This window comes from Ochotona curzoniae, unplaced genomic scaffold (assembly GCF_017591425.1).
Source record: "Ochotona curzoniae isolate NIBS_2020 unplaced genomic scaffold, NIBS_Ocur_1.0 scaffold_2476, whole genome shotgun sequence".
Taxonomy (NCBI): Eukaryota; Metazoa; Chordata; class Mammalia; order Lagomorpha; family Ochotonidae; genus Ochotona; species Ochotona curzoniae.
The window spans coordinates 1,000,458-1,021,720 of record NW_024467095.1 but is presented as its reverse complement, the minus strand read 5'-3'; the positions used below and the strand labels follow the sequence as shown (position 1 = coordinate 1,021,720).

Below are 21,263 nucleotides of genomic sequence, written 5' to 3'. Positions count from 1 at the left end.
CTGTGAAGCATCACTGCCACCAACTAACAGAAACCACCAGCGAGCATACAGACTCGGGGAGAACAAATCTCACTGGTAACTCCCAGGCTGGACTAAGAACGGGGCCTTTCTTCCACAGAGAATCTGGCACCCTAATCCCGACAGCTGGCTGTTCTTTGCTCAGCTCAGCTTCCTGCTTTGCTTCAGTCAGGAGAGGAGCGACACTGGGCACTGGCTAAGGGGGCGGCTCCTTCCCTGCACCCCCTGCCCGGGCTCAGCCTCTGACACGACAATGACAGGAATTCAGTCCTTGCTCATTCAATCTGGGTCAGTTTTAGGGCAGCAGTGTCTTCACCACAGTGGCCAGGTGAAAACACTGCTCACCACCAGGCACATTACCTATCCTAGAATGCCTGTACAGGAAGAGAAACGGAATTCTTGACATCCTGTAACAGTCACTTTCTATTTTCTGAAAGATCCATTTGTTTTTTATTGAAAAGGCAGACTGCAAAGGCAAAGGCAAGACACAGAGCCTCTGTCCACTGGCTTGTTCTCCAAGTGGCTGCAAGGCCAGAGCTGAGCCGATCTGAAGTCTGGAGCCAGAATCTTCTTGGGTCTCCCACATGGGTGCAGGGGAAAGACTTGGGCCATCCTTGACTGCCCTCTCAGTCCACCAGCAGGGAGCCAGATGGGAAGTGGAGCAGCCAAGACACGAAGTGGTGCCCACATGGGATGCCTGTGTTTGCAGGTGGGGACAATCCTATTGAGCACTAGCCCCCAGCAGCTACTTTCTCGTGGAAGCGAAAGTGGTCATTATCTGGCTGCCTTGGCCCAAAAGAAGCAAGTCTTGGCAATTGCCTGCCACACAGCACAGCTAAATTGTTAAGTCCTTCTCTGATCCCAACTACAGGACTGGTCCCACTGGGTGCCCCCCACTCCTTACCTGGATGGCAGGCACAGTGCAGCACAGTGAGCTATCGAAACAGGCGAGTGAAATCTCGTAAGGCCCAGCAAACTTGCTTACACTCCTCAGCACTGGAAAGAAAAGGCAGGTTAGAACGCAGACCAGACAATGGGAGAAGCAAGGACCACACTGGGTATACTGGGTACTATCCCATCTGTGCTAACAGCCCCTCTCCATCACTTCTCAACTGCTTCAAGATCTTCTCTGTAACCTGTGAGAAAGAAGGAACCATCACAAACGAGAGTGAGGGGGAGCTCGCTGAACTTCCAAGGTCTGAGTGCTACCCTCCCTGGGCAAGGTGACCAATCTCTGATGCAGTTTCCTCACTTGTTAGCTGCCTAATGATGTTTTTTAGTACTAGATTCTTCACAAATAAGGACAGTGAACAAAATACAATCCAACTAGTGTAGGCTGCTGCAGCAGTGATGACAGCAGCCCCCAGTTAAAGCCTTCTTGGCTTGGGTGAACTCTGTGCTGAGCGCACAGAGGCGTGCTGCTTTCCTCATTCTCCTCCAAAGGTGCATTTTGTTTACAAAGCCCAGTCTAGTGACTAAATCTCTATCAGCCGTTGATTTTCTAGTTGAACAAGCTGCCCAGGGTTTCCTCTTGTGGGAGGAAGGGAGAGAAGAAAGGGTTAAAGCAAGCAGAAAAGGAGGCGGGGGTGGGGACGGGGGGTGGGGAGAGGAAGCAGGCCTTGGTCCTCAGGCAAATGTCCCTGTGGTAAGACAGCTGGGTGACTGTTGAGTCACTGAGCCCGTTGTTTCCAGAGGCCCCTTGGCCCTAACCTGGTCCCCACGCAGCTGCCGTGCGCCAGCTGCGTTCTCCTGTGTCGGCCTCCACAGCCATGACTGCTCAAGCTCGGGGGCGGGGGGAGTGCTAGTGAATGCACTCGCCCCTTGGGACTCTTCCAGGCCCACAGCCAGTGTTAGAAGACAAGTCATCTTCCACTTCACGGCAAAGGAGGGAACTGCTAAGATTCAACCTAAACGAAAATGCAATGCAAGCTACTGCTGTAATATGCCCATATCTGGATTCCCTACCAAAAGAAACTTGATTTAGACCTCAAGACTTGATTCTACAGAAGATTCTGGAAGCTTTCTTCCAGTCTCTATCTTAAAAAAGTAGTGAAAATGAAGATCGTCCGGTTTTACTGGGATTCTGCCACTTCCTCTCTGTGGATTTAACAAGCTTTACTATAAGCACTCTATTCTTTGGTCCATTTCCAGACGTATACTGGCTGTTAAGGAAGCAGTCATATTGCTAATGTCAGGAAGCAGGGAGGGAAACCAAAACAAGCCAATGTGTAGGAAGGTGTCTAGTGACAAAGAAAAAGGAAACCCTGAATCTTACTTCTGGCATTTAATTTATTATTTCTAGGTTATCATTTCATTCGTTTATCTCAGCTGTCATTTTCCAGTTCCCAGTCCCCAAATTCTAACTGTTCCATCATACTTGCTAATACCTCTAAGGTCATTATTTCTCAAGTCCCATAAACCTATCCCAAGGGTGTGCTGAGAAACACAGCTGCTTTGCTCTAACGTCCTGCCAGTTAACACAGAATGGTAGTTGGCCGAGGGCTTGACCAGACATCCCCCACAGGCCTCTAATTTCAAGGTCAGCGCTTTTGGTGTTCAACATATTTTGGTTAAAAGATCCACACAATAAACGCCAACATAGACAAACGGCAGTGTTTCTTGGGGTTCTAATGAATCATTTGGTGTTTGGGAAGCAAGAATGATATTTTAGAATGAGAAGCCCCAGCTTTGTTCAAGTTGACCAACTTAGCAGGGAATTAATTACCACTACCATGAGAAACGCAGGCTGGGACTTGCGGAGATGAGACTGAACCAGTTCCCCTCCCTGCAAGAATGGCAAACAAGGCAGCTTGTCGAGGCAGGAGTTATAGGATCTTAAGACCAACAGGGAGACAGAGTCATGCTCAGATTCAAGGACACCACACATACTCCAGCAAGAGCTTTGATGGAGAGGTGAGATCTCCAGGCATTTCTCTAGCACCTAAACACGACCTCTTCCATTCACCTCTCACCATTCTATGTCACAGCCCCAAACTACAGGGGAGCTGCCAAACTTGTTCCGCAATCAGTTCCAGTAGGCCAGGCTGGTAGTACACTGTATGTTCCCACATCACGGGAAAAAGATGATATATTTTTGTTCACAGCATTTTAAGATTTAGATTCCTTTTTCTTGCCCCAACATTTCTCTTGTGTTAGGTCATGATGCCGATGACCTTGATTTTGGACACACTCTATTGTTCTTTTACCTGTAATTTTTTAGCCTCACTGGGGGAATATGGGCTTGGTTAAGACTTATTCCAGAATGTGTGGGTGGCTGCCTTCGAATTGGCAGGAGACATGCCCCAGCTAGTTTTTCAAGTACATAATGACAATCTGACAGTTTCTTTTCTAAGAAGAAAGGATTTAAAATTCACTATTCACCTACTATGTGCAAGATCATCCTTAGATTTCCACTTCGCATCTCTTAGTATACTTGTGAAAGAGTATCAAGCCTATCTTATAAATAAACTCAAGTTCAAAGCAGAAGGGTAAGCACGGGAGGACTGTCGTTGACACCTGTGGCTTGCGAGGGTTTTTGCCAGCATCATGTTCGAGTTTAGGAAATCAAATTCACAACGCTCCAGCCTGACCAACACAGAGCAGAGAGCAGCAACGGGGGGATTCTCTCCCGTGAGCCAGTCTGCAGGCAGGATGCTACTCCTGGGGAAGAGCCACAGCCAGAGGGAACCACGCGATTCTGTGAGGTGATCCGAATCAACAGAGGCCGTTCTACTTCACGGGAAATCCCTCTGCAGACCACATGTGTCATGAACTGGTCACATGCTATTTTTTGATCATGCATGTCACTTGATCTTTGGCTCTGTCAGTTTTACTGCTGGTGCATGAAGTTAAGCCACTCAGTAAACTGTGACAGAAAAGCACTCCATGGTTTGGGGTTTTAACGTTAACAATTGTTGGAGATATTTCAAGGGATTAAAAAGCAAACCATTTTGGAAAGTGACATTTACAAATCAAAAAAAGATAAACTTCTAAAACACTGCTAAAAATTGTATAACATATGTGACAAACTGTTTTCCACGGTATAATGTTTAGTAGATTTATCCATTTTCCAGTCCTCTATTCTCTTTTACAGCAGAATAATATCCCATTATGCAGATATGTCATACCTTGTTAATACAAGTTGTTGGACATTTCAAAGAAAAAAAATAAATAAAACTATAACATGAATATAAATATAAATAAAAACCAAAAAATTTAAATAATGAGGCAAAAGACCTGTACACTAATAACTACAGAACACTGCTGATAAAAATGAAAGGTCAATGAAAGCTACGCTGTGCTCACAGAGTGAAAAACCATCCTACTAAGAGGCCAGTAACCCTAAAGCAGCCTACACACAGAATACAATTCCTGACCAATATTCCAGCAACATTCTTCTGGGGAGCAGAAATAGAAATATGTCTTAAAATTCATATGGAAAAAGAATCAAAGTAGAGGTTCCACACTTCTCAATTTCAACACATACTACAAAGCCACTGCCTGTACCTTATTGACATAAAGTCAGCCGTAAGATCAAAGGAACTCAGAGAGCAGAAATAACCCAAGGCTTATGATCAAACGATATCTGACAAGACTGCCAGCACTGTTCAATAGGCAAAGTCTTTGATAAACGGTACCAGGAAAACTGGATAACCATATGTAAAAGAAACTGGGTCCTTAATCTATCATCATATACAAAAACTGCATCAAAGACCTAAAACCAACAAACAACAAAAAATGCATGAAACTTCATGACATTGATTTTGGCAATAATTTCCTACATATAACAACAACAACAACAACAAAAAAGCATAAATAACAAAAGTAAAAATACTACGCTACATAAAAATTTAAAACTTCAGGGCCCAGCATGGTAGCTTAATGGGTAAGTCCTCTACTTGAATGTGCCAGGATCACATTTGGTCACAGTTCATGCACTGGCTGCTCCACTTCCCATCCAGCTTCCTGCTTGGGGCCTGGGACAGCAGTGGAGGACGGCACTAGACCTTGGGACCCTGCACTTCATGTGAGAAACTTGGAAGACGCTCTTAGCTTCTTGCTGCAGATTGGCTCAGCACTAACCACTGAGGCCGGTTGGGGAGTGAGTCAGTGGAGACATCTTTCTCTCTATCTCCTCTTGGTAAATCTGACTTACCAATAAAAATAAATCATAATTTTTTTTTTTTTAAACTTTTGTGACTTTGGACTGGTGCAGTGGCCTTCCTTGCCTTGAATGCACCGGGGGTCTCATATGGGTGCCGGTTCTAATCCTGGATGCTCCACTTCCCATCCAGCTTCCTGCTTGAGGCCTGGGAGAGCAACCAAGGACAGCCCAAAGCCTTGGGACCCTGCACCCACATAGAAGACCTGGAAGAGGCTCCAGGCTCCTGGCTTCGGATTGGCTCAGTTCTGGCCGTTGCGGCCACTTAGGGAGTGAATCAGCAGATGGAAGATCTTCCTCTCTCTGTATATCTGACTTTCAAATAAAAATTTAAAAAAATCTTTTTTAAAAAAAAGGTGAATCTCAACTATGTAAAAATCATCAAAAATAAAAGTAATAATTTAAAAAAATGTGATTCTAAAATTTTATGCACTGGGCTGGTGTATTGGCTCAACTGACTAATCCTCTACCTCCACGTGCCACATTTCATATGGGCACCAGTTCATGTCCTGGCCACTCCACTTGCCATCCAGCTCCCTGATTGTGGCCTGGGAGAGCAACCAGGGACAGCCTATACCTTGGGACCCTGTAGAAGATTCTGCTCAGCTCTGGCTGTTATGGCCATTTGGGAGTGAATCAGGATGGAAGATCTTACTCTCCTTCTCTGTGTAAATCTGAATTTCCGGTAAAAATGTCTTCAAACAAACAAATAAACGTCATAAAAAAATTTGTGTGCAAAAATTGTTCATTCTATATGAAAGGTACCTAATAGGGACAGTAGGGTATGCTAAGAGAACATTCTGTCCACTAGCTTATTTCTTCAATTCCCCCTTACAATCTAACAGTTAATCCGGAGATGAATCCAAATAAATTTTCGTGTGGTCTATAAAGCTTCCCTGAAATGACGATTTCAGATCTTTAGGCAGGGAGTTTACTCAATCCAACGCACTCAAGCCTATATCACTACTGTTTTTATAACCACTACTTTCCTGCATATTTAGGCCTTTGCACTGCTTTTTCTTTTCTTTTGTTTAAAGGGAGAGAGGAGGAGAAAGAAATCTTCCATCCACTAGTTCACTCCCCAAGGAGGTGGGGCAGGGGGGAAGCCAGGAGCCAAGGGTGGGAGCAAAGGAACCCAGTTTTCCAAGCCACCGACAGTTGCCCTCCCAGGTGTCTCTACAGGGACCGGGACAATAAGTGAAGCAGCAAGGAACGTAACAGCACCCTGGCATGAAGTACCAGTGTCTTATAGTACACCGTGCTGCGCCATATGCCTGCCCGTTCCTGTTTTCTTTGTTTGCTTGTTAAATGAACGTTTGTTTATTTAAAAAGCAGAGTTGGAGACAGAGATCTCGTATCAGGTAGATGATGTACAGGACTTAAGTGATGTACAGATAAGGGCACTTCATAAAGTTCATGGAAAAATTTAATTAAAAGAAGCTTGCTTTGGTGCAAAAATATCAAAATCTAAGCATAACTTTTCATACCACGAATTCCAAGATTTTTCTAAAGACCCAGGAATATACAGTGTGCTGAATTTTTTGCCCTTACACTGACTTCCAATACCAATTTGTGCAATTCTATGTTAAGCAGACACTAAATTATGAAGTTTTAAAAATATATAAGGGCCCAGCACATTAGCCTAGCAGCTAAAATCCTCGCCTTGAATGCACCGGGATCCCATATGGCCACTAGTTCTAATCTCAATGGCCCTGCTTCTCATTCAGCTCCCTGCTTGTGGCCTGGAAAGGCAGCTAAGGATGGTCTAAGGCCCTGGGACCTTGCACTCGCATGGGAGACCCAAAAGAGGTACTGGGCTCCTGGCAGTCACTTGGGGAGTAAATCATTGGATGGAAGATCTCCCTCTCCCTCTGTATATCTGATTTTGCAATAAAAAATAAATGAATCTTAAAACAACAACAACAACAAAAAAAAAACAAAAACCTGAGACAAAGCCATTTACGGATGCATCACTGCTGCTGCTAACATCCCCTTCAACAACTGCTGGCCACTCACCTAGTAACTTGCTTGTGGAAGTCTGTAAGCTGCTTGTGTGTCACCGTGACAGCTCCTACAGTTGTCTCCTTTGGCAAACCTTTCAAGGAATTCTCTAACCATCGACAAAAAGTCTGTTTAGGGAAAAAGAGCAAGAGTTTTATTATTATTATTATTATTATTATTATTATTATTATTTAGATTTATTTACTTTCATTGGAAATTCAGATTTGCAGAGAAAAGAAGAAACATAAAAAGATCTTCCATCTGCAGGTTCACTCTCCAAGTGGCTGCAATGGCCAGAGCTGAGCCAATCCGAAGCTAGTAGCTTCTTCTGGGTCTCCAATGTGGGTGCAGGGTTCCATGGCTTTGGTCCATCCTCCCTACAGGCAGGGAACTGGATGGGAAGTTGAACAAAACAGGACACAAACTGGTGCCCATATGGGATCCCAGCACTTGAAGGAGGAAGATTAGCCAATAGAGTCATTGCACTGGTGTCACTAATAAATTTTTGAAAATATTTTATTTATTTGAAATATGGAATTACAGAGACAGAGAGGGAGAGATACAGAAAGAGATTTTCCATCAGCTGGTTCACCTTACAAATGGCTGCAATTAGCCCAGGCCAAGCTAAGCCAGGAGTCAGACCCTCCATCAGAATCACACGTAGAGGCAGGGGTCCAAGTGCTCAGGTTGCTCTCTGCTCCTCTCCCAGGCGCATTAGCAGGAAGTTGGATCAGAAGTGGAGCAGCAGGCCTAGCATGGTAGCCTACTGGCTAAAGTCCTCGTCTTGCATGCGCGGGGATCTCACATGGTTAACAGTTCTAATCCTGGCTTCCCATCCAGTTCCCTGTGTGCGGGCTGGTATAGTACAGGACGGCCCACGGCCTTGGACCCTGCATCCTCATGGGAGACCCAGAAGAAGCTCCTGGCTTTAGTCTCACACACATGGACATGAGAGCAGGTTATTCCTCTGGGACACCTGCCTGCTCTTTAGAACAGTAGCACGATATTAACATAATTTATTTCTAGCTGTGCTCTTTATCCCTTTCATGTGCTAATCAAAATGATCTGTCTCTACTCCCCTTTAAACTAAAAATCCAAATTCTAATGGTTTCTTCTAGGTTATTTTGAGTTTAACTGTTGTACTTTGAGTCCGTTCTAATTTTTCTTCACTCATACCTTCTTACTTCTGTAAGACGGAGAAACCGAGAGAGGTATCTTCCATCCACTAGTTCACTTCTTCAATGCATCTGGGGCTGCAGCAGCCTCAAATCATGAGCCAGAAACCATGTTTGGGTTTCCTCGGGTGGTGGCTGGAACACTTGTACTGGAGGCAACTGTGGTTTCCTTTGTCCACCAGCAGAGGACAGCCACTCCAAAATGGGATGCAGGCACCCCAAGTGACAGATAAAACCAAATGTACCATGTTGGGCCCAGTGCCATGGCCCAGCGGCTAGAGTCCTCGCCTTGAATGCCGCCGGGATCCCATATGGGTGCCGGTTCTAATCCTGGATGCTCCACTTCCCATTCAGCTCCCTGCTTCTTGTATCCTGGGGAAGCAGTCAAGGACGGCCCAAATCCTTGGGACCCTGCACCCACACGGGAGACCTGGAAGAGGTTCCTGGTTCCTGGCTTTGGATCGGCGCAGTGCCGGCTATTACGCTCACTTGGGGAGTGAATCATCAGACGGAAGATCTTCCTCTCTGTCTCTCTGTATATCTGACTTTGCAATAATAATAATAAATATTTTAAAAAGGTACCATGTTGCCTGCCTCCTTCACTGTTTTTTTTTTGGACTTATTTATTTTTATTGGAAAGTCAGATATACAGAGAAAAGGATAGACAGAGAGGAAAATCCTCTGTCCACTGGTTCACATCACAGCTGCTGCAGTGGTCAGTGCTGAGCCGATCTGAGGCAGGAGCCAGGAGCTTCTTCTGGGTCTTCCATGCGGGTGCAGGGTCCCAAGGTTTGACCATCTTTGACTGCTTTCCCAGGCCAGAGGCAGGAAGCTGGATGGACTGCAGGGCCGTTGGGATTAGAACCAGCGCCCACATGGGATCCTGGCGCGTACAAGGCAAGAAATTAGCCTTTAGGCTACCACACCAGGTCCTTTCACTCTTTCCTTAAGTGTGATGTATATTTTGGTCATAGTTTCAACCATAATTTTACTTTCTTATAGCCAGTTTTTACTTTTTCAATTAACATGTATCTATCATGCTCAATCATGATCACAACAGGACAGAGTGAGCATTACTTTCAAAGGATACAAAATCAAGAAAAAGCAACCAGGGGTAAAAGCCTCGAGACAGAGCTCTAATGGAGAGTGTTTTGAAATCTAAAAATGACCCATGTGTAAACTGCAACCTCTCCTGTAACAAAAACACGATTTAAATTCAAATGCAGTAAAAAGGGGCCCGCACTGCATCACAAGCAGCTGCGCAGCCCCCGTGACACTGTCACCCCATGGCCGGCCACCAGTTGCCGCCCCTTTAGATCTAGCTCTCGGTTATGACCTGGGAAAGCAGCAGATGAGCCTGAGTGCTGCAGCCACTGGGTCATTCCAATAAGTCAGGAGTCAGGAGCCAGGAACACGGGAGGCAAAGGCTCCAGCACTTGGGACATCTTCTGCAGCCTCACCAGGTGCGTTAGTAGCAGCAGAACTTGGATATGGAATGCCAGCAGCACAGGTGGGGCTTCAGCTGCTTTGGGGCACTTACCCAGTAAGTTCTTACACGCACATGGCTTCTTGAGTGCTGCTGCTGTTCAAATTTGTTGCTCTCATTTCCTTTCACTTAGCTACATATTTGTAAATCAAGAATTTGCTTATAAATTTATATAACAAGTCTTCATGGAGATTTAATTTCTCAAGCCAAGGCTTTTGGAATTAAAGCCAAACGTTCGTCCTTCAGGGCTTAAAGAATACTCTTAATGAAAAGGCAGAGTACTACTGCATTAGACTGGAATGGCACATGCATAATCCACAACTAGCAAGAACGGAAGGTCCCACTCAGCATGTATTATTACCCTTTGGTGGTCTGGAAGGCAGCTCACTTTAGGTTCATTCGTATAATTTCGTAAACTGCTTTTATATTAATAGTTAAAATAATAAATCCTATTTTAATAACTCACAGGTATAGCATACCTTACTACTATACTTAACACCTATTAAATAATATATAACTTAGTTAAACTCTACAACATTGACACAAGCACACTTTCAAAAACTCAGTAAGAAATGACTGGCTTCCTATGGGCCTCTTCATCCACCATTTAATAAACAGCAATATACCTAAGATTGGTTCCATGGACGTAAAGCAGGGCTGGTTTCAAGTGAGGGCTGGTGAGGGCAGCATCCCACATTGGAGTACCAGTTCCAGTCCTGGCTTCTCTGCTTCTGATTCAGCCTCTGGCTAATGCGCTTGGGAACGCAGTAGAAAATGAACCAAGCCCGTGGGCCAGGCCATCCATGTGGGACACATGGATGGAATTCTTGATCCTGGCTTTGGCCAGCCCCAGCCCTGATTGTTACAGTCATTTGATGAATGTATGAGGGGATGTAAGATCTTTCCTCCTCTCTCACTCTGTCCGTAAATATATAAAAATATCTTGAAAGATAAAGTCAGAGTTGGCTTCAAGGAATCAATGCTCATTTATTATGGGATAAGCACAGAGTCCTTGCAAATCCACCTTACCGGCCTGTCGACCTGCATGATCTCCCAGAGCACTTCAGCCACGTCTGGCAGGGTGTAGGGGGGCAGACAGAAGCAGCATGTGTGCAGCAGCTGGCTGACAAGCTGCTGGCCAAGCTGGTTCATCACTTGTGCAATCAGTTCTTTCCGTAATTCAAAGTCTTCTTCATGCTGCAAGAGAGCACAAACCCAAAGGACATGTGGTCCCAGTCTCAACTTTCCAAGGACCAAGTACCCTATTAGCCTCATGGCTTCCCTCATGAAGAAAAGTTAAGTGTGTCATAAATGAATCCATAAAGTCAATTTACTCATCATCTGAAAGAAAACATTAGGAATTTGGTATCAAGAAAACTGGCATTTACAAAGATTAAACATAACACTTAATATTTTTAAGATTACAAGGCAGAGACAATGGTTAAGTATTAATATCAGCAATTCTCTTAATTTTTTCCTGTTAAAATATTGTGCTACTTCCTTTTATAAAACCAACGGAAATGAGAATTGAAGATTTCTATTAAAAAATCCTGATTTTTTTCCCCTTTTTTGTTACTGCCTTTACGTACATACACATATACCTAATTAGCTTCAGAAAAATCTTTTAAAAATTATCTTTCTGGGTTGGCATTGTGCAGTGGATGATAACGTTAGGATCCAACATAGGAGTGCCAGTTTGAGTCCTGGCAGCCATACTTTCCGTCTAGCTCCCCAAAAGCAGTGGATGATTGGCCCCCCTTTCCACTCACACAGGAAACCAGAATGGAGTTATGAGTTCCTGGCTTTGACCTTGCCCAGCCCTGGCCACTGTAGCTATTTAGGTAGTAAATCAGTAGGTATAAGACACATACTGCCACCATCACTCTATCTTTCACATAGATTTTTTTAAAAGCCTTATTATTTTACTTGAAAGTCATCAGAGTTCCAGAAAGAGGGAGAGACTGAGATTTTCCATCGGCTGTTTCATTCCCCAAGTGGTCAGAACAACAAGACCTGGGATGGTCCAAAGCTAGGAGCCAGGAGCTTCCTTTGGTCTCCCATGTGGATGGCAGGGTTGAAGTGCTCAAGTAGTCTTCCACTGCTTTCCTGGACCACTAGGAGGAAGCTGAACTGGAAGCAGAGCAGCAGGACTCAAACTAGCTCCTCTACGGAAGGATGCCACTGCAGGTATTGTCTTAATGTGCCACAGCACAGCACTGGCTGCCATACTGAGCTTCTTCGTAAGGCTTGACGCCCTTGTTTGCTATATTCTCCCAAAATGCACTAATGCTGCCTCTACTTGAGGGCTCCACTGAGCTCCCTTCACTTCCAGTTATCCCAACCCCTTTCTGTTGACAGCCTTCTCTTCTCTGAACTCAGAGCAACCATAATTATACCATTCATTTGACAACTAGATACTGTCTTCTTGTTGTTAGTTAAGCATTTATATTTGTTTATCTCTTTAACAAGATTTTAAACGGTCTTGGAGTAGGTATAGTTTTGTACAACTTGTAGCACCCAACATTTTAGATCTAATATTGCTATTTTGTTAGTGAATGATCCATTATGGTAAATACGCACTAAATTAGGAAATATTAAGGCACTAGTTTTCTCCTAAAGAGTTAGGACGATATGAACAGTGAATCTGAAAGGTGCAATGTGTACACTTACATCATTGGCTACCCCTGTGTGGATGAGGTCTCGCAGGAATCGCATGACACTACAATTGGCATCTCGGTGGTCTAGCGTAGTAGAGGCAATAGCCCACTGTAAGATAGGGATGACTACTTGGCTCCTCAGTAAAGTGACAGGGCTACGCTGAATAAACCTGGTGTGAAAAAAGAAGCTTGGTATAAAAACAGCTGGGACAAAGACACATGGCTGCCAGGGTGGCAGAGAGGGATGAAGAGACACAGCTCAGGGGATGCTCTGGGCAGATGATCACTAAACGGTGGGCACCGAATATTTATCAGCAACGCTCCCTAATGTCACTGCAATCTTAGAGCAACCTGTCAGCGTGGCGCTGCCTAACCACTGCCACCCCTCGTGCTGCGGGGTGTTGACAGCAGGGGAGTTGCTGTGTGTGGGGAAGAGGAACAAGCAGCACATACAAGCTATACTTTCCAAGTAGTTTTGTTGTGAACCTGCATTTTGATATAACAAAACATCAGGAAAAACCAGGGACTATATCTTAGATCAGCAAATGAAAAGATATGTGTCCAAACACAACTTGTAATGATGATCTTATAAGTCAAGCCAGGTAGTTTCAAGAAAGATCAGTCAAGGCAGCTAATAACTAGAAATTCTCATGGGTTAAAAAGTCCTGAAAGTGTTACAGCAGCATTCCCCCAGCACACACCTTCAAACACCAATTTCTAGGACACCAACAGTATTACCTAAAAACAAAACAAAACCCAAACCAAAAGCTGTGTGTTGAAATAAGATTTATGAAATTATAGATTTTACTGTTACAATTTTTGTTTTATTGGGAAAACATAGGCACTACTCCATATAACAATGATATTCACAAATTGAAGCTTGTTCTGTACTATGGGAATGTGTGTCATATGTAACTGACATCTAAATTAAACAATGATGTGTGATTGAGGCGCATAAAACGCACCCAGAACTTATGGTAATAAACACTTGCGGAAGCAAACGCTACACAGTGGCTCCCCAGCACGGACCCAACATTGTCAGAAGATCCTACACTCCCATTTCTAAAATTCAGTCTGTAAAGTCTAAATATATAACCATTACGCTTTGTAACAAAACTAGCAACAAGGGACTTAACTCTATTGGTTACAGAGTTGCCTTAAAGGAAGCTAAACATTGCACAGCACAAACTGATTAGTTAATAAACCAAATTTTGAGGAGTGAACCAGCACATTGATTCTTTGTGTCTCAAGGAAAATAGCAAGTGAATTTGTTTTCAATTTTTTTTAAAGATTTATTTATTTTTATTGGAAAGGCAGATATTCAGAGAAGAGGAGAGACAGGAAGGTCTTCTGTCCAATGTCCCTAAGTGACTGCAACAGCTGGAGCTGAGCCAATTCGAACCCAGGAGCCTGGAGCTTCCTCTGGGTCCTCCACACCGGTGCAGGGTCCCAAAGCTTTGGGCCGTCCTCGATTGCTTTCTCAGGCCACAAGCAGGGAGCTGGATGGAAAGCGGGGCTGCCGGGATTAGAACTGGTGCCCATATGGGATCCCAGTGCATTCAAGGCGAGGACTTTAACCACTATGCTATCACACTGGGCCTTCTTTTGTATTTTTTAACTGGTATAGTGCTTGTAGAATCCTTTAATGTAAGAAAAAGAATATTTCCTGGTCCAGCAAGATGGCTCAGCAGCTAAATCCTTGCCTTGCATGTACGGAGATCCCATATAGGTGCTGATTCATGCCACAGCTGCTCCACTTTCCCTCCAGCTCTCTGCTTGTGGCCTGGGAAAGCAGTTGAGGATGGGCTAAAGCCTTTGGACCCTGCACCTGCAGGGGAGAACCGGAACAAGCTCCTGGCTCTTGGCTCTGGATTGGCTGAGCTCTGGCTGTTGCGGACACTTGAACCAGTAGCTGTAAAAGCTTTGTCTTTCCTCTCTGTAAATCTGCCTTTTCAGTTGAAAAAAAAAAATCTCCCAAACTTATCATTTGTGTGAAGAGCAGCTCTAAGGATTAGTTTTGCAAGGAACACATTTCAGAGAAGCAAGCTGACAGTCCTGTCAGTGACTAACTGAAAGCAAGCAATGTTTCCTGGGCTGGCCGTCTGCTGCTTGCCTATATATCACAAGGATGCCAGCATGAAGTGTGCACTTCAAATTCCAGCTGCTCTGCATCTCTGGGGCAACAAATGATGGCTAATGGGTTTGGGCCTGCCACTCATATAAAAGAACCAGCAGAGACTGCAGGCTCCTGGTTTCAGGCTGGTCTACCCTCCCTGTTGCTAGTGAGTCCTCTTCTTGTCTCTCTGCCCTTCAAATAAAATAACATTTTAAGGGCCCGGCGCCATGGCCTAGCGGCTAAAATCCTCGCCCTGAATGTGCCGCCGGGATCCCATATGGGCATTGGTTCTAATCCTGGCTGCTCCACTTCCCATCCATCTCCCTGCTTCTTGTGGCCTGGGGAAGCAGTCGAGGATGGCCCAAAGCATTGGGACCCTGCACCCACACGGGAGACCTGGAGGAGGTTCCTGGTTCTTGGCTTCGGATTGGCGCAGCACTGGCCGTTGCGGCCGCTTGGGGAGTGAATCATCGAACAGAAGATCTTCCTCTCTGTCTCTCCTCTTCTATCTCACTTTCCAATAAAAATAAATCTTAAAAGAAAAAAATAACATTTTAAAAAGGCTTTTCTAAACTGTTCCAAAGCTAACATCAACAAACCACAAAATTTCAATATTTAATCTTAAAAATGAAGCAGTCAACACTGCTTTATAGTAATAAGCAATTCAGTGCTTCTTTTTATATAAAAAAAGCAGTGATTTGATTCTAACACTTTAGCTGAGAACTAAGAAGAAATTCGGGGTCCAGTGCAGTAGCCTACTAGGTAAAGTCCTCCTTGCAAGAGACAGGATCCCATATGGGTACCAATTTGTGTTTTGGCTGCTTCACCTCCCCTGCAACACCATGCTTACTGGCCTGGGAAAGCAACAGAGAATGACCCAAAGTCTGGGGACCCTGCACCCACGTGGGAAACCTGCAAGAAGTTCCTCACACCTGGTTTCAGATCAGCTCAGCTCCGTCATCGCGGACACTTTGGGAGTGAACCAGCAGATGGAAGATATTCCTCTCTATCTCTCTCCAATCTGTAAATCTGATTTGCCTTTCCAATAAAAATAAATAAATCATAAAAAAAGAGGTATGTTCTTCAGCATGCCCTACCTGGTGGCCAGTCGGAACAGGTCATCCACAGTGTCCGGGTGATTCTGCAGGCCGTTCTGTTGCTCTAGGAGCTGAAACGTGGGGATGCACAGTGCCTGAAACAGAATCGAGATTCTAAAATAAATGCTCACACAAAAACACAACAGCACTCAGACTTGCCACCAAACACAACACAGAACGCAGAAGGTAATCACACAAGGGAAAACAAAGGTCCTAAGAGAATCAGATCGAGAAGACCGGGCTGACACAGCGGAACAGTAAGCTGAGCCTCAGCCTGTGGCTCTGGCATGGGCACCTGGCTGCCCCACCTCCAATCCAGCTCCCTGCTGAGGTGCCTGCGAAAGCAACAAAGGATGAGCTTTGGGCCCCTGCATTCATGTAAGAGACCCCAAAGAAACTCCTGGCTACTGCTCTCAGATCAGTTCTGCTCCAACCATAATGGCCATTTGGGCAATGAACCACCAGATGGAAGATTCTTTCTCTTTCCTTTCCATGACTCTGCCTTTCAAATATACATATAAATCTTTAAAATAGGTAAGGACAAATAACAGACTGAAATCTTTTCTAGTTAACGAGCAGCATTTTCACATATTAATTCCATTACTTCTAAATCAGAAAGAGCTAAAGGTATGGGTTTCAGCTGAGGTACTATTTCAAAGCTTTACAAATTTCTTTTTTTTTTTTAGATTTATTTTTTATTTTTTTATTGGAAAGGCGGATATACAGAGAGGAGAGACAGAGAGGAAGATCTTCTGTCCGATGATTCACTCCCCAAGTGAGCGCAATGGCCAATGCTACGCCGATCCGAAGCCAGGAGCCTCCTCCAGGTCTCCCACGCGGGTGCAGGGTCCCAAGGCTTTGGGCCGTCCTCGACTGCTTTCCCGGGCCACAGGCAGGGAGCTGGATGGGAAGCGGGGCTACCAGGATTAGAACCGGTGCCCATATGGGATCCCAGGTGTGCAAGGCGAGGACCTTAACCACTGAGCCACTGCGCCGGGCCCACAAATTTCTAAAAGCAAAGAGTGTTCATGGACTAACCCATTAAAGAATCAGATAGAGGTTTCTTAGTAAAACCATCCGTCTTAACAGAAAAGGAGCAGCACTTTCACTCCTCAATATATCTGCAACACCACAGTCCCTCTCCCCACCATGCCCCCAAATTCTCTGCCTAGAAGGGAGAAAAAAACAGTATATTAGAAGCCTCTTCCACTGCCAATTACTAACCCTCAAACTCTATGTGCTGCTAAATAAACTAGTTCACTGGCTATTCCAAGCAAGACACTAAAAATAAAATAAAATCATGTTTGATCTTAGTGCTATTTTAAATCCCTTTTCCCACTCACCCTTTCCCTCAACACCCATCTCTGAAGCACAAATTCCAGCAGTAAGTATGTAATGATTATATTAATGCAAATACTGTCTTTTTCTCTCATTCTCCCCAAGCATGAATTTCCTGTCCAGAGGAAACTCAGAAAGTTTCTACCTTTGTTATCAAGCAATCACCAAGGGTGGATGGTGACGAGCACGGTCAGGACTTGGGGTCCTCCAAGCCCGATTCATGGATCCTGCCGGATGAAATCCTACCTGGAGCATGTCCAGGAGTCCCTGGCGACAGCCTTCCTCCATGCCATACTCATCCACAAGGATACTGCCAAGGTATAAGAAACAGGAATGCTGATGTACATGGTACACACTCACCATCTATGGAGGCAAAACCACAAACAATGAGTTCAATTCCTCACGCTTCATCAAGCATCAGTTCACAAGGTGGAAGTTTGGCTTAGCAGAACACGTGGGCTTGATAGCCAGACCCGCTCTTTGCCTCACCTCCCTATGTTCTGTGCCCTAGCGTCTTCACTTCCTTCACTCTAGTCTTGTCTCTGCTATGAGGTTAGTACCAGCAAATACCTTAATGTCCTAAGCATAGGACTCCCACGCTGAACACATAATCTGAAAGCACTCCAACAGTGAGTATGTCATCATAATTACAGATGAAATTTAGAGATAAAAAGGCTAAGATTATTCTTTAATAAGTAAGAGTTTTAAGCTCATGTAAACAATTCTAGTTAAAATATAATAAAATTCCTTGAGGGGCTAGTGCTGTGGCACAGCTGTTGAAGCCCATGCTTGCAACCACCAGCATCACCTGCCAGTGTGAGTCCTCTGGTTACTCTGTTTCCGATCCAGCTCCCTGTAATGCTTCTGGGATAGCAGCCGGGGTGAGCCTGAGTTCACAGGCTCCTGTCACCTACATGGGAAGCCCAATGGAGTTCCTGGCTCCTGGCATCGCCCTGGCCCAACTATCGCTACTGCGGCCATGTGGAGAGTTAACCAGAAGATACAAGGTCATGTTCTTTGTCTGTCCCTCTCTCATTTTAACTTTCAAATAATTAAATTTTTAAATAGAGAAAGCAAAGTCTGATTTGCCATTTTCCCCATGAAAATTAATACAAAGATGTTTACCTTTGCCAATTACTGAGTTACCCATAAGCCATTCCGCTCACATATAACATCACACTGGAATGTGTAGCTATTTAAACTACCATCACTTAGAAGTATCGGCTGTTTCCCCTGTGCACCACAGGTGTACAGACAAAAGGGACTGCTCTCTTTCAAATATTGTTTACTTTATTTTATTTAATAAATGAAAAGCATTTCATATTATCAGCAACGTTTTTGTTTCAGTGGTTCTTACTTGAAACTCTGTACAACGTAACCTTGTGCTTCACGGGGAACTCACCTGGGTGACAAGTGGCTGCAGCAGGGCTGCAGATCCTTTGCCTACACAGCGAACTGCAAAGCGCAGGCATCTGCAACAACGTTCTACAATCCGATTATCGGCCCGGTGTTTATTTAGAGTCTCAGACAAAACCGGCCATATCTGAGTCAAAAAATGCAAGAAAAAACAATCAATGGAATGGCCTTGAGTTGGTAACACCTGGTTTGGATTTTTAAAAATACCAAAGCCTTTAAAAGAAGTCACACCCTGCCTGCTGCTGACTGGTATGTGCGCCTGAGCATGTACATAGGGTCCTAACACTGTCTCTCACTGAAACTCAACCACTTCTTAGGGAAAACACAGCAAGCATTTTGTAACAGGAAGGACATATTTTTAACTGTTAACAGATGCCACTCTCCTACAGCTGACTTCATGAATAAGGATAAAAAGAGTACATTCTTAGGGCAGATAGTTTCAGGAATGGGGAAAGACACCGAACTAAGGAAGGGAATGGTATCACCTGGCTGAGCCCTGGTGGATACTTAGTATGGCTGTGATTTTCTGATGTGAAAAGCACATCTCAAAACCCAATTCCTGATCGACATTACCCCCTGCGAATGCGGTCAGTGGCAGCACTGAAGTCACAAGCTTTGCTACAAACAGTTTGCTATTGCTGATCGGGCCTGCCAGAAAGTCTAGAAGGCACATGCTAATCCTTTTCTGCTTCTTTATTGAGCTTCAGGATATTGCCCAGCACCTTGTTTTGTTATCGCATCTAAAGTTTTAAATATTTAGACCATTCTGTACCTCATGTCAGTGAAACCACAATCATACGATGGGAGAGAGTACTTTCTCAAATAAGCTATACAAATCCTTGTAAGAGGAAACCAAGAAGGCCACGATTCCACAGTATTCACCAGCACTTACTTCTTGTATGACCTTCTGGCATGGATGAGTCTGTCCATTTTCCACAATAGGATTAGTGTGTCTGGGAAAAGACAAAACCACAAATAGTAAACGAATGTTTGCACTGAAGGCCCAGGCTCCAAACTGTGTTTTTATAGAATCATTCTTGCCAAATAATGAAAACCAGAATGCAAAGCCCTTTTCTTACCTAAACACCTTCTTCTACTCCACTCAAACACAAGCACATACTATAACTCATGATTTCAGTTTTTGCCACTGCCACTAGAATATGTGAATTTGAAGTAACTTCATAGGAATGGGAAGCCCATGGGGGCACTACAACTATCCCATTTCCCCATAATCTGAATGCATAGCTTATCTGAATCTACTATGAAGAACCAAGGATTGTTCTATTGCTACCATTAGAAGTTGAAGACTTCGGCCAGCACTGTGACACAGTGGGTAAAGCACTGCCTGCAGCACAGGCATCCCCCATCACCAGTTGGAAACCCAGCTGTTTCCCTTGTGATCCAGCTCCCTGCTAATGTGCCTGGGAAAGCAGCAGAAGACGGCCCAAGTGCTTGGGCCCCTGCACCAGTGTGGAAGGTGCAAAAGAAACTCTGGCCTCTTGGCTTCAGTGTCACCCCACCCTGGCTTCTGCCACTATTTGGGGAATGTACCAGAGGCTAGACACCTCCCCCCCAAAACTCTACCTTTCAAACAAATTAGAAACCTCAGGAAACACAGTCCATCTATGGTGTTCCTCATGGATTCAGTCTGAGCCCCACTGACACCACAATGAATCCATCCACAATGTCAGCCCAACTTCTCCGACCACACACTAATTTAAAGAAAGGCACAGGAGTTGTGGAAGAGTATAATTAATTACCAGCCTCTCTTAAGGAAAGCTACTTTCTAACTTTAAAAAACTGAAAAACAACAGAATAAATATCCAGTTTACTGAGCCTGGAACAAAACAATGACTTAATTGGCTAGTTCTCCCCTTTCAGGCACCGATTCATATCCTGCTGCTCCAATCTACATCCAGCTCCCTGCTTGTGGCTTGGGAAAGCAACACAGGAATGGCTCAAAGGCTTGGGACTCTGCACCCATGCATGAGATACAGAAGTTTCTGGCTCCAGGCTTTAGATCGACTCAGCTCTAGCCATTGTAGCCACTTGGGGAGTGAACCAGCAGATGGAAGATTTTTCCTTGCCTCCCCTTCCTATAAATTCGACTTTCCAGTAAAAATAAATACATATATATCTTTTTAAAAAGTAAAATTTTCTTAGTTCAGTGACTAAGCACTCATCTTGCATGCACCAGTATAGCATGAGTGCAGGTTAGTTTCTGGCTGCATCACCTCCCATCTAGCTCACTGGTGATGGCCTGGGGAAAGCGTGGAGGATTGTTCAAAGCCTTGGCGCCCTGTACCTGCATGAGAGACCTGGAAGCAGCTCCAGGCACCTGGCTTCAGACTGGCCCAGCTCTTGGTTCACTTAGGGATGAACCAGTGGACAGAAGATCTTTCTGTCTCTCCTTGTTTTCTGTAAATATGCCTTCCCAATAAAAATAAATCAATCTTTAGAAAAATTAAATTTTCTTTATTATGGACATCCAGTGCAGATTTCCTCCTTATTGTGAAATAGTGTCAGTGTTAACAAGCCCTCCTCATGGCACATATTAAGGCTCTCCCAATCATAGAAATAAAGAAAGCACTGTACCAACTCAGAGATAGCATAATCATTAATAAGCACAAACAATACACAGACTTCCTCTAACCATCAGCCTGAAATTCCAGTTACACCTACAGGTCTCACAAATTGTAAGCTACCTAACTGAAGAAACATGCTTCAAACACAGACACTCACAATGCCCAACCATTAAAGAGCCCCCATTGCTTTCTTGTATCCATACTCTACCCAGC

At 44.4% G+C, this 21,263-nt stretch overlaps 1 protein-coding gene across 2 annotated transcripts in view; it reads right to left on the bottom strand.

Annotated features, from left to right (window-relative positions):
- TNPO3 (transportin 3) overlaps positions 1-21,263 on the bottom strand; it is a 69,494-nt gene that overhangs the window by 1,050 nt on the left and 47,181 nt on the right. For both annotated transcript variants that reach the window (XM_041002435.1, XM_041002436.1), the window contains 8 exons: positions 19,358-19,418; positions 18,452-18,592; positions 17,296-17,412; positions 15,712-15,806; positions 12,512-12,668; positions 10,871-11,038; positions 7,196-7,308; positions 923-1,014 (listed from right to left, as the gene is read on the bottom strand). In XM_041002435.1, the coding sequence (XP_040858369.1) occupies positions 954-1,014; positions 7,196-7,308; positions 10,871-11,038; positions 12,512-12,668; positions 15,712-15,806; positions 17,296-17,412; positions 18,452-18,592; positions 19,358-19,418 (913 nt within the window). In that variant the 3' untranslated portion in view covers positions 923-953. The remainder of the gene's footprint in view (positions 1-922; positions 1,015-7,195; positions 7,309-10,870; positions 11,039-12,511; positions 12,669-15,711; positions 15,807-17,295; positions 17,413-18,451; positions 18,593-19,357; positions 19,419-21,263) is intronic.